Here is a 12,424-nt window from a genome sequence, read left to right as displayed (position 1 = left end):
GTACAGAGCTGCAGGGCCTGCTCTGGCCAGGGTCCAGCCTCTCACCTGTCCCACTGGTGGCTCTACCCAGAGGGCTCCTCTTGCCTTACCTTGTCTTTCTTCAAACCCAGCTTCTGGGTCTCAGTGAACTGGATCTGTAGCTCTTGCAGCCGCCGTTGCAGGATGATGACCTCCTTATCCTTCCTCTCCATGTGGGCGGATGTCTCCTCCCGCAGCCCGTGCAGGTCCAGCTCCAGCTTCATCATGTCTACAGCGGGATGGGGCATGTGCTTCTCGCTCAGAGGGGGGCTCCGGCTTCCTTCTGCCTCCCTCCCGGCCCCCACTGCTCCCTGGCTCACCCTTCATGATGTTCTTCTTCTGTTCGGACACGGCCTCTAGCTCCATGCGCAGGTCCTTCACCAGGTTCTGGTATTCCTCCACGTGCAGGCACTGGCTGTCTTTCTGCTCCTGCAAGTGCTTCAGTATCTGGGCGGATGGGAAAGGAGCAGGGCGGGATGAGGATATGGGGGAACAGTGCTTTCTAAAATGCTGACTCTCAGGGAACCTGGGTGGCTCAGTCGGTTAGGCATCCCACTGATTTTGGTTCAGGTCCTGATCTTACATTTGTGGGATTGACCCCATGTTGGGCTTTGTGCTGACAGTGCAGAGCCTGCTTGGGATTCTCTCTCTCCCTCCCTCTCTGCACCTCCCCCTGCTCGCTCTCTCTCTCTCTCTCTCTCTCACACACACACACACACACACACACACACACACATACACACACTCTCTCTCTCTCTTTCTGTCTCAAAATAAATAAACAAACATTTAAGTTGCCAAATGTCTAGAACTGATGAATCCAGAGAAACAGAGAAGAATAGTAGGTGCCAGGGGCTGAGGGAAGGAGGATGGGGAGTGACTGCTCGTGGATATGGGATTTCTTTTTAGAGTGATACAAATATTCTGGAATTAGTGGGGATGGTGGCCCAACCTTGTGACTATTTTTAAACCACTGAACTGTATACTTTAAACAGTGAGTTTTAAAGTATGTCAATTATATCTCAATTTAAAAATATTAAAATAATAAAAAAATGTGGCAGACTTAACATCCTCATGTAGAATGTGCACAAAAGCCTCCAGCCCTTCTGCCCTGTAACAATCAACAGTCACTGATGGAGCACCTACTATGTACTAGGCCCTGTCTCCTTCTGCCCTGTAACAATTGACAGTCATTGATGGTGCACCTACTATGTGCTAGGCACTATCCTAAGTGCTGGGGACAGTGGAACAAAAAACCCCACAGACATGAATCCTTGCTGCCATTGAGCTGACCTTACAGTGGGGTGAGACAGACAAAGAGCCTAAGTAGTCACTTGCAGACAATGTTAACAGTTGATAGGTGCTATGGAAGAAACAGAGCAGCAAGAGGGGAATGGGGGTGTATGGGGGGATGGGGTTGTCATTATAAATAGAATGGACAGGTTGGCCCCACTGAGAAGGTGTCTCTGAGCAGGGAGTGAGCCATGCTGTAGTGTCTCTAGGTATCTGCAGACAGGGGAACTAGCCGGTGACCAGACTTTGGGGAGAGAACATGGGGAGGTCATGTGGTTAGAGGGATAGGTGATGGAGAGAGTAGGGGGACATGAGGTGAGAGGTCAGTGGGTGGTAGCATCATGGGGGGCATGTAGTCCTCGGGCAAGGACTTTGGCTTTTTACCCCGAAGCAGGAGGCTGTAACTAAGAGAAGGTAGGAAGATGTGGTTGAGGAGGAGCAGTTAGTCATCTGGACATCAAGGGAGAGTTATGTGATTTCAGAGTTGTCAGGAAGAGGAGACTGCAGCATGAGGGTGGGCAGGGCAGGGGACAGCTGGAGGAATATAGGGTAATCACCATATGATCCAGGTGTGGGCACTGCAGAGGCTCAAAAGCTCATTCTAGGGGCTGCCAGAGTGGCTCAGTTGGTTAGGTGTCTGACTTGGGCTCAGGTCACAATCTTGTGGTTTATGAGTTCAAGCCCTGGATCAGGCTCTGAGCCAACAGTGCAAAGCCTTCTTGGGATTCTCTCTCTCTCTCTCTCTCTCTCTCTCTCTCTCTCTCTCTCTCCCTGCCTCTACCCCACCTGCTCTCTTTGCGCTCTCTCTCTCTCTAAATAAATAAATAAATAAACTTAAAACAAAAAGGCTCACTCTATGCCAGGCCAGCTGGGACCTGGATAGTGCCATTCCTAATAGAACATCCAGGTAACATGAAAGCTTTGGATAGGACACATAAAATGGCAGTGGAAAGTATAGTCTGTTTCATAGGGAAGTCTGCATCAATTTAAAAAATGTAGTGGTAAAAAGGCATTAGTGTTTCATTGATATAGAGTTTTGGTTTTGCAAGATGAGAATGTTCTAAAGATCTGTTGCACAACAATGTGAATATAACTTAACATGACTAAAATGTACACTTAAATGTGATTAAGATGGCAAATTTAATGTTATATGTATTTTTGCCATTATAAAAAATAAGAGTATGGGAGAAATAAAGACATTTTTCAGACAAAAAAAAAAAAACAACCCAGGAGTGTTATGAGATCTTGCTGTAGGTCAGGACGTGAATAATATGGAACTGACCTTTAAAATAAATATTGACAGATGTCCAAGGAAGAACTCCAAAATTCAATACTGATCCTTCATTCATTTAAACTTTCTGGTGTCAGAAAGTCCTGGAAAGAGAAGAGTCTCCATCCCTCCAGTAGAGGACTCTTGGAGAGGTTATATGTGTTGTTCACTCTCCCTGCTACCTGCCTTTGCCTACCCACAGTATGGCCTCAGGTGGCTGGCTTTGCCTTGGATCCCAGGTTCAGGTATGACTGACTTAAGATCTCACCAAGGAAATGCAAACTGGTGCAGCCACTGTGGAAAACAGTATGGAGGTTCCTTAAAAACTTTTTTTTTTATTAGATTTTTCAATGTTTATTTATTTTTGAGACAGAGAGAGAGACAGTGTCTGAGCAGGGGAGGGGCAGAGACAGAGACACACACAGAATCTGAAGCTAGCTCCAGGCTCTGGGCTGTCAGCACAGAGCCTGATGTGGGGCTCAAACCCATGAACCACGAGATCAGGAGCTCAGCTGAAGTTGGACGCTTAACCAACTGAGCCACCCAGGCACCCCTGAGGTTCCTGAAAAACTTAAAAATAGAACTGTCTTATGATCCAGCAATTGCACTACTGGGTATTTACCCAAAGAATACAAGGAGAGTAATTCAAAGGGATACATGCACTCCTATGTTTATAGCAGCATTATTTACAATTAGCTGAGATACAGAAGCAGCCCAAATGACCATCAACTGATGAATGGATAAAGAAGATATGGTATATTCCATATACAATGGAATATTATTCAACCACAAAAAAGAATGAAATCTTGCCAGTTGCAACGACATGGATAGAACGAGAGGGTATAATGCTCAGCAAAATATGTTGGTCAGAGAAAGTCAAATGCCATGATTTCACTCTTATTTGGAATTTAAGAAACAAGACAAATAAGCAAAGGGGAAAAGAGATAGAGATAGAGATAAAGAGAATCAAAAAACAGATTCTTAATTATAGAGTACAAACTGAAGAGGGGAGGTGGGTGAGGGAGTGGGTTAATAAATAGGTGATGGGGATTAAGGAGTGCACTTGTCATGATAAGCACCAACTGATGTACAGAATTATTGAATCACTGTATTGTATACTTAAAATTAATATAATGTTGTGTGTTAACTAACCGGAATGAAAATAAAAACTTAAGGGGCACCTGGGCGGCTCAGTTGGTTAAACATCTGACTCTCGGGTTTTGGCTCAGGTCATGACATGTCTGGTCTAACAGTGCAGAGCCTGCTTGGGATTCTCTCTCTCCCTCTCTCTCTCTCTCCCCTTCCCTCGCTATCTCTCTCTCTCTCTCAAAATAAATAAACATCAAAAAAAAAAAAGTAACTTAAAAAAAAAGATCTCACCTAGGAGAGCACTGAACCTAGCTTTGGCTACTAGTTGGTCAAATCTTGCTATTTGTTTACATGGTTTAAATGCTTATTCACTGTTAGAAACAATTTTTGAGATGGCTTTGAATTTTGAAAATAATGAGTTTTTGAAAAAAAGGACTGATTGTGAATAGACAATCTTCCCTAAATTTGGTGCTCTTCAACTCCAACCAGAAACTAGAAAGCTGAATGGTCCTTTTGAACCTAGCAAGCCAAGAGGAGTCTCTGTCTTATTTAGGAGTACTGTTGAAAGGGGGTTAAGAAGCAGGTGCAATTCCAAAATTCAGCCACAAAATTGAATACTGCCAGACACATTCGTTGGGACTTGGCATACATTGCATACAGTATCTTTGTGACAGGGCCAACCAAGGTCACACAAATATAGAAATGAAAAATAAGCAAGAAAACCCAGAATCAAACTCAACTCCACTCGACACCCCAGGCACAAATAAGCAAAAGTTCGCCTACCTTTTTAATGTCTTCACAATCTTCTGAGGAGCTAGGAGGATGTCTGTGTGTGGCTGTATAGGAAGCAAAATCTGCTTGTAATTTTATCAAAGCCTCTTCACGCTCCAGAACCTGCGTATAAGTGGAGGTCAGTCATGCTGGGTGATCAACAGAATGTGATTATTACTAGACTAATGTTGCAGGGTGTTCCTTTTTTCAGCCTAAGTTCATTGTAATATTCCTGTGTGCTTAGTTCAGAGAAAGAATTAGGTTCTCAATCTTACATTAAGGTTCAGTAAGGCATAGGCAGTGGTTTGTCTCAAGTCTGTCAGTGGCCACATTTTGGACTCCCTCCTGAACCTCTGTATGGTCTAGTTTATGAGGCAGAAGGTTCTTTAAAAACTGTGATGGAAAAACATACCTGATGTATCAGAGGACAGGATTCAAAGTTCAAGAATTAAAGAAGGAAGTTTCTTATGCAGTGGGTGGATGTGTATGTACTTTAAAAAAAATTTAAAAAGCATGAAAATTTTGTTCTTGTTGGTTGAAAATAATTCAAACAAAACCCAAATCATCAAAAATAAGTGAAATCTCCTCTCCATTTAGTCTCCCTTCTCTCCCTTCCACTCGGGGGCAGTGGATACTATGGGCAATTTACTGTACGTACTTCCATAATATGATCAAAGAGTTTAAAAAACAAAAGTGGAACTGAACTATTCATAGTATTTTGCAACCTTTCTCAACAATATATCACAAACATCCTTCTACACAGTCCTTACAGATCTACTTAATACTTTTTCTTGGCTGCATATTACTCTACAGTATGGATATCTCTTTAACCATTTTAAAAAAATTTCTTCAACCATCTCCCTATTGATGAACACTTAGGTTGTTGTGTGAGAGATTTTAAGTCTCTTTAGAATCTTGAACTTAGTGTGGGTTCGGGGGATGCATCCATGGAGAATATGAACAAAAGGTGGGGGCAAGTATAATTAAGATATTTGAGGAGTCTTGGGGAAAGAGATTACTTTAGGTGACTCTTTTTCCCTCCTTTCTTTCTTCATGGCATTATTTTTGGTGTCTCAGAAAAATGTTCTAGAAGTCACTTACCAAAGCATTACTGCAGGCTAGTTTATTTCGAAGTTCCTGGATTAGATCATCCTGTTCAGAGACCTTTTGCCAGACTTCAGACAGTCGTTTCAGGGTCTCCTGATGCTCTTGAATCATGCAGGAAGAAGTATATATACGCACCTTTGAATGGTCACCCTTATTCTCAGGGTCCTGGGATATTTAGAAATAATGGGTTGGTTTTGTTCATGATATCTGAGTTAACTTCAGAATAACAGAAGCATGGAAAATCTCTTTGCTCTATATTCTAAAAGTTTATGTTCATATATGTGAATCATATCTCCCTAAGTTAAAGGAAAAAATTAACCAGTGCATACACATGGTGAAAACTTCAAACAGTTCATAAGAGGATACACTGAAAAGTTAGTCTTCCATCTTGACCCTCCATGACCCAGTTCTCTTCTTCTATGACAGTCTGTGTTACCAGTTTTGGGGGGTATCCTTCCAGGGATATTTTATGTATATACATATATACACATCGGTATATAAACTGAGTTGGCACTTCAGAGTAATGGGAAAGAGGTTCAACAAATCAAGTTGGGACAGCTGGAGACCCCTTTTGGAAAACACAAAATTATGTATATCTATATTTATCTATCTACCTATATATGTAGATTCTATCTCTCTCTCTCTATCCATCTATATCAATTCCAAATAGACTAAAGATAAAAACATGGAAGTACAAATCTACAAAAGTGCTAAAAAGAAAATGAGGTAAACTTTTATGATCTTGGGGGTAGAGAAGGTCTTCCTAAGCATGAAATCAAACCTCGAATCTATCAAGGAGGCCTCAGAGATTTAACTCCATAAAAATTTAAAATTTCTGTATAGTGGCGTGCCTGGGTGGCTCAGTCAGTTAAGCGTCCAACTTCGGCTCAGGTCATGATCTCACAGTTCATGAGTTCAAGTCCCGCATCAGGTTCTGTGTTGACAGCTTAGAGCCTGGAGCCTGCTTCAAACTCTATGTCTCCCTCTCTCTCTGCCCTCCTCCGTTCATGCTCTCTCCTTCAAAAATAAATAAAAACACTAAAAATTTTTTTTAAAACAATAAAAAAATTTTCTATATAGTGACAAATACCATTAGTAAAGTAAAATGAAAAGGTACAAACTGGGAGAAGGTATTTGTCACATATGTAATACAGCACTATTACACGTAGTATATTAAGAAGTTCCTGTAAGTTGATACACAGAAGACTAAATACCCAATTAAAAAATAGGTTAAGGATTTAAATAAGTAATTCATCAAACAGATATCCATATGACCAAAATACTCATGAGCAGTGCTCAACATTTGTCAGCATGGAGGTGTGGGCACTGTGATGTGTCTCCCAGGCTGGGAGGTCTGCCCTGAGACAGCCCTCAGTTGTCAGCCCTTTTTGGGGATTGCCTGGGCTGAAGAAAATTGCTTTGCCCAAAGTCATGCCTCTTCCTAGGGGCAGCTCACACTCAAAACTGATCAACATGGAGCTAGACGGTTAGCTCCTTTCCCCCAATTTGGGCCCCTTTTGAAGGTCTGTTCAGCCCCAGAGCTCCCCACAGGGTTGGCTAAGGCCTTTGTTGGGACTGCATCACAGCTCAGCTTCTCCCCCTGCTCAACCTTGCTTCCTTCTCCTTCCTGTCACAGGTGCTGATACCCAGGGATCTGCCTACCAAAATGTACTGCTTGCCAATTTGTCTCAGAGTCTGCTTGGTGGGGAGCCCAACCTGCAACTGTCAGAATTAAAGGAAATGAAAACTGTAATGAAAAACTTTTTTTTTTTCCCATGCATCAGGTTAGCAAAATGTAAAAAGACTGAAAACATAACCATGGGAGTGAGAGGAAGTAAGCTCCCTTTATTATTGTTGGTGAAGGTGTAAACTGGGAGAACCTTTTTGACATTCAATTTAGAAGTATCTTTAAACATTAAAAATAAGCATATCCTTTGACTCAGCAATCCCACTTCAGGAAATTATCCCATAGGAATAAGGATGTTCATTATAGCTTGTTTGTAATAGACAAAATAGGTCAGTAGATGGTATAGTCATACCATAGAATACAAGGAAATGGAAATTGTCAAGATCTACATTTAAAAGGCAAGGTGGAGAACCACATTTATGAAATGACCCATTTATATAAAAAGAAAATCCTAACCATTTATATATGTAACTGTATAACAAAAGACTGAGGAAGATTCCCAACAGATTTTTCAAATGATTACCTAAGGGGAGGAGGGGGGGGGTAGAGGAGGCTGAAGGCAGGCTTTCAAGTTTAATCTCTGTAATTCTGTCTAGAGAGCCTACATTGTTGTATTACTTGTGTAATTAAAAAAAGCAATTAAAGGAAAAAAAAGGGGATTCAGGCATTTTGGCTCTTCTTTGTTATCTTTTATGGGTTTCTCCCCGTTTGACCCTGAGGTATGGTATGCATGAGTCCTGTGACCTACATGAGCCCCCCAGCCAGAACCCCCCCATGAGAACATGGAAGATTTGAGAGTCCAGTTATTAGAAATGCTGCATCTTTATATTAATTAAGGAGCTTCAAAATTCCTAGGGAGGAATCTTAAAGGAGATGTAAAGGTTGGAAATTGAAAGCTGAGGGCTCCAACACTGAAGGGAGGGAACGACATCTGGTTGAAGGTTTGGGTTTCCCTCAGAGGAAGCAGGGACTGTTAGCAGGGACAACCAGGAAGCACGTCCACTTGCTGGAGTGCCTGGTCTGAGTGGTCTGGGGTGAGTCCTACCTGACTGACAATCCCGCTGAGCTCACCCTCCAACATCTTCACTTGGCACTCCAGTAACTCAATGTTGCTTAGGGAAGTCTGGTATTTATCCCTGTAGAGGTTTAGGCTCCTTTCTAGGGAGATGATCTTGTCCTCGGCCAAAGCAAGTTGCTCCTGTGCCAAATGGAGCTTCTCCCCTGTGTTCTTATTATGATTTCCCATTTCCTCCTCATAGAGAATCACCTGTTGGTGTAGGAATGAAACCACACTGAACTCATGGAGGCATCTCATGAGGAAAGAGCACAGCTATCAGACCCCACGTAGAGGAGTCTTATGTCTTAACTAGAAGCCCAGATGTTCAGAATAGGCCCAGCACAGATTTAAAAGCTATGATATACAATATCAGAATGTTAATGATTAGAAATAGAAAAAAAGATGGTCCTATTTGGATGGTAAACTTCTTAAAGGCAGGGGCCATTTTCTATTTCCCATTCTGCCTGGTATGTAGTAAAAACTCAATAACAACTTGTCAGTTGATTAATATGAATGCATTTCTATAGCTCCATTTTTTTAAGGGCTTGAAATGCCAGTATTCTTTCCTTCCCAGGTATTCTCTAGAGATCAATTTAGAAAAAGTGGAGCCCCTCATGCACACAGCAAAGTTCCTGAGAGACCATGGGGGAACAACCCCAAATTCCTCTGGGACTTGAACAATTCTTATCTAGATTCCTTTCCTTCCTAATCAGTTAATTAGTCAACCAACTGACAGGTATTTATTGAGTGCTCATAAGCAATGTCTTGGGTGTTGAGGGGATATGTTGAGGAGATAATTTGGGGGAATATGTAATTTATAACTAGCAAACAACTGTCTAGAGTTGAGTGTGCTAGGTTGTATGGCTAGAGTTATATGTATTGAAGGAGAAAAGAGCGGGAGGGTCATCAAGGAATGTTTCATCTTGGTTCAAATAGTTCAGTGTAGAAAGTGGATAGAACGCATTCTGTAAGTCTAAGCTATTTATTGCCATTTGAAGTTACTCTTAGGAAAAGGTCACTTAGTTTGAGATGTTTATTAGATAAGGGAAAGAGGAAAGGAATATTTATGTTTAAATGTCTATAACCGAAGCTGTCAGTGACTTGCTCACATCCCCTTGGCACTCACCATTCCTTTGCATGCTAAATGCATTCCAACCACAAACATCTTCAACTCATTGCCTGAGGGATGCTCTGGCCTCAGGAGCCCACTCAAGCAGAGGAGAAAGACAAGGCAGGTTACAAGTACTGGGGAGTTAAAAGTCTCAGGTGCATCCTTCAACCACTGACTGGGTGGGTTGGCATGGGATCACCATATTCTACACTTTCTCCCAGGGTTCTCCAGAGGGCATGAACCCCAGGTGCCCACAGCAGGGGTCTTGTGATTTTCTTTATGGGCTTCCTGCCTTTCTTTGACTCACTTGCTCACTCTCTCTGCGGGATCACCTCCTGAATAAACTACTTCCATTCATTTCCTTGTCGTAGGCTCTGCTGTTGGGAAACACAACCTTCCACAAAGTTTAATGCTACTGAGTAACAAAGTATTGAGGAAACTTGGCAGAATGTTGAGAGAAATTTTTTCCAATGCTTTCCTTGTGTGAGATCTTTGTCAGTGACTGCTACTTGCCAGATCCCACATCAACTCTCCCCCTCCTCCTTCATAGTTGAAACTTGACTTCATTTGGGACGGCAGTGCACCTCACTAAAATACATTTCCTTGGCTTTCTAGAAACTAGCTGTAGCCATATGACTAACTCTGGCCCATGATGCATAAATGAAAGTGTTGTGTGGGGCTTCTGGAAGGTGTCCTTAAAAGAGAAGAGTGTCTTTTCCTCTCCTCCTCCTCCCTTGCCCCCATCCTGATTATTTGCCCCCATCACAGGATGTGAAGTTTGGAGCTCCAGCAGCCATCTTAGGAGACCTAAAAAATGGAAGTCTGGAGCTGATGATGGTGGACCCAAAAGATAGGACCCTAGAATTGCAGTTCCCGAAATAGTCCTAGACCATCCACCTCCAGCCATCTTAGCACTATCCTAGAGAGTCTCTGGAATTTTATCTCAAAAGGCAAAGGAAGAAAATACCAGGGGAGGCCGCCTGTCTCATTACATAGAACCTATAGTTTTTACTGCTGCTAGTGCTACCACTGCTTAACTGGCTTAAATTCTATAGTTTTGGTCTTTGGAATTGACTCGGGATTCCACAAGGATGCTCTTTCTGGTTTAAAAAATACTATCCTGGCACATGAATAGAAATGAATGTACAGAATATACTTAAGTCTCTATGATCTAAAACTCCAGTCTGAAAAAATGACCAATCTGGTACTCTCAGTGATTGACTCAGACTCAATGTCTGGTTATCTTATCAACTATCAAAGTGCTAAAAATTTATATATTATCAAAATCTAATTTTTCTAAAAATGGTTCATTTAATGGATTTTATGCCTCTTTTTTATAACCCTCAGAGACCTAGAGTCTTTTGCATTTAAATTGCAATGGTAATAGGATGGAAATGATGGACCTATATGCACACCACACATACACACACCGTGTGCCCCACATGTATCGTTAGTGGAGCTCTCATTTATGCCATTCTGTTCAGTTCCCTCTGTTTGGTTTCAAAAAGAATGAGAATTAAAGAGGGAACATTGATAAAACCTGCTCAGGATATTGGGAAGTTCTCTGTAAGCCCACTGTCTGTTTTCTAGTAGGTACGACCTGATTTCTGTAGGTACATGGGCAAGGAGACATTTCCATAGTTATTCTATGTATACCTCATCTTCTTTTAGTTTGCAGTGATGGTGGAGAAGAACCAGGTCAGAAGTCTGCTTTTCTAGGACGGACTGATACTGTAGGAGGGAACAGTAAGAAGTCTGCAGCTCTTCTGTGCGAAACTCCAGTTCTTGCTGGAGAGCAAGCAATTTTTTCTTGAGTTGTTGGAGTTGCCTCAGATGGCACTGCTTACTGGGCTCAAACTCCATCCGCGGCTCCTTGAATGCTAGCACTTGCTTCTTATTCTGCAATTGAGATCAAATATATGGAAAGAACTTTAGGTTGTCGCTCAGTTTGCATTCATTCTTTGATTTTTTTCACTTGCCCAACAATTCACATCCATCTATAGTCATCCTTTCATCCACAGAACACTTACTAAACACTTCACTGTATTCACAATGAAAAATCATTTTATATTTCCATCCTGTAAGGAGGATTTGAAAGAAAAAAAAACCTAGGTCTTTCTTACTATTTGGATCTACCAGTCGTATTATTTGGGCCAGAAGAAAAAAACATACAGCTAAAGAATCTAGAAAGTAGTATAAAGATACACATGTTAATATGGGTTTGTTTGTTTGGTCTTCAATTTAAAAATAACCTAACTGACCTAGAATGTAGTGAATTTCTGGTCAGTGTTCTTGGACTGAACTCGATTATTAAAAATGCTCAGATAAAAAGGTAAACTTGGGGCGCCTGGGTGGCTCAGTCGGTTAAGCGGCCGACTTCGGCTCAGGTCATGATCTTGCAGTCCGTGAGTTTGAGCCCCGCGTCAGGCTCTGTGCTGACAGCTCAGAGCCTGGAGCCTGTTTCAGATTCTGTGTCTCCCTCTCTCTGACACTCCCCCGTTCATGCTCTGTCTCTCTCTGTCTCAAAAATAAATAAACGTCAAAAAAAAATTTAAAAAAAAGGTAAACTTGGGGAAACAGCTTTTTGGAATGCTGGGAAATGGGAGGCAGAGCTATCATTCAGGGACATCTGGGCACAGACTCTGTTGTCTCCTCCTGAAGGAAGATGTGACCCTGTAGATGCTGAGTGTGTGTGTGTATGTATGTGTGTGAGAGACACACACAGAGAGACACACACACAGAGAAATAGAGAGGGGAGAGAGAGAGAGAGAGAGAGAGAGAGAGAGAGAGAGAGAGAGATCTCTTCCTGCTAATCCACAGTCAACTTGAAAAGCTGCTATAGACCCATCTTATGTTTTGACTCAATCATTCAATAAACATACACTGAGCACCTGCTTTGTATCAGGTATACTGCTGGTAGGATGTATCCCTGAGGTATTTATTACAGTACAGTTGAGGTCTTTGCACTCAAGTTTCTATATTTGCTTGCCCAACATCCTTGATGACATATGAAAGAGAGGTGGA

At 42.0% G+C, this 12,424-nt stretch overlaps 1 protein-coding gene across 6 annotated transcripts in view; it reads right to left on the bottom strand.

Annotated features, from left to right (window-relative positions):
• PMFBP1 (polyamine modulated factor 1 binding protein 1) overlaps positions 1-12,424 on the bottom strand; it is a 50,765-nt gene that overhangs the window by 22,629 nt on the left and 15,712 nt on the right. For all 6 annotated transcript variants that reach the window (XM_043599562.1, XM_043599561.1, XM_043599565.1 and 3 more), the window contains exons 4-9: positions 11,057-11,299; positions 8,278-8,499; positions 5,540-5,710; positions 4,451-4,561; positions 339-465; positions 90-247 (exon numbers count right to left, since the gene is read on the bottom strand). In XM_043599562.1, the coding sequence (XP_043455497.1) occupies positions 90-247; positions 339-465; positions 4,451-4,561; positions 5,540-5,710; positions 8,278-8,499; positions 11,057-11,299 (1,032 nt within the window). The remainder of the gene's footprint in view (positions 1-89; positions 248-338; positions 466-4,450; positions 4,562-5,539; positions 5,711-8,277; positions 8,500-11,056; positions 11,300-12,424) is intronic.

The sequence above is a fragment of the Prionailurus bengalensis genome, chromosome E2 (assembly GCF_016509475.1).
Source record: "Prionailurus bengalensis isolate Pbe53 chromosome E2, Fcat_Pben_1.1_paternal_pri, whole genome shotgun sequence".
Lineage (NCBI taxonomy): Eukaryota > Metazoa > Chordata > Mammalia > Carnivora > Felidae > Prionailurus > Prionailurus bengalensis.
This window is presented reverse-complemented; position numbering and strand designations above follow the sequence as displayed.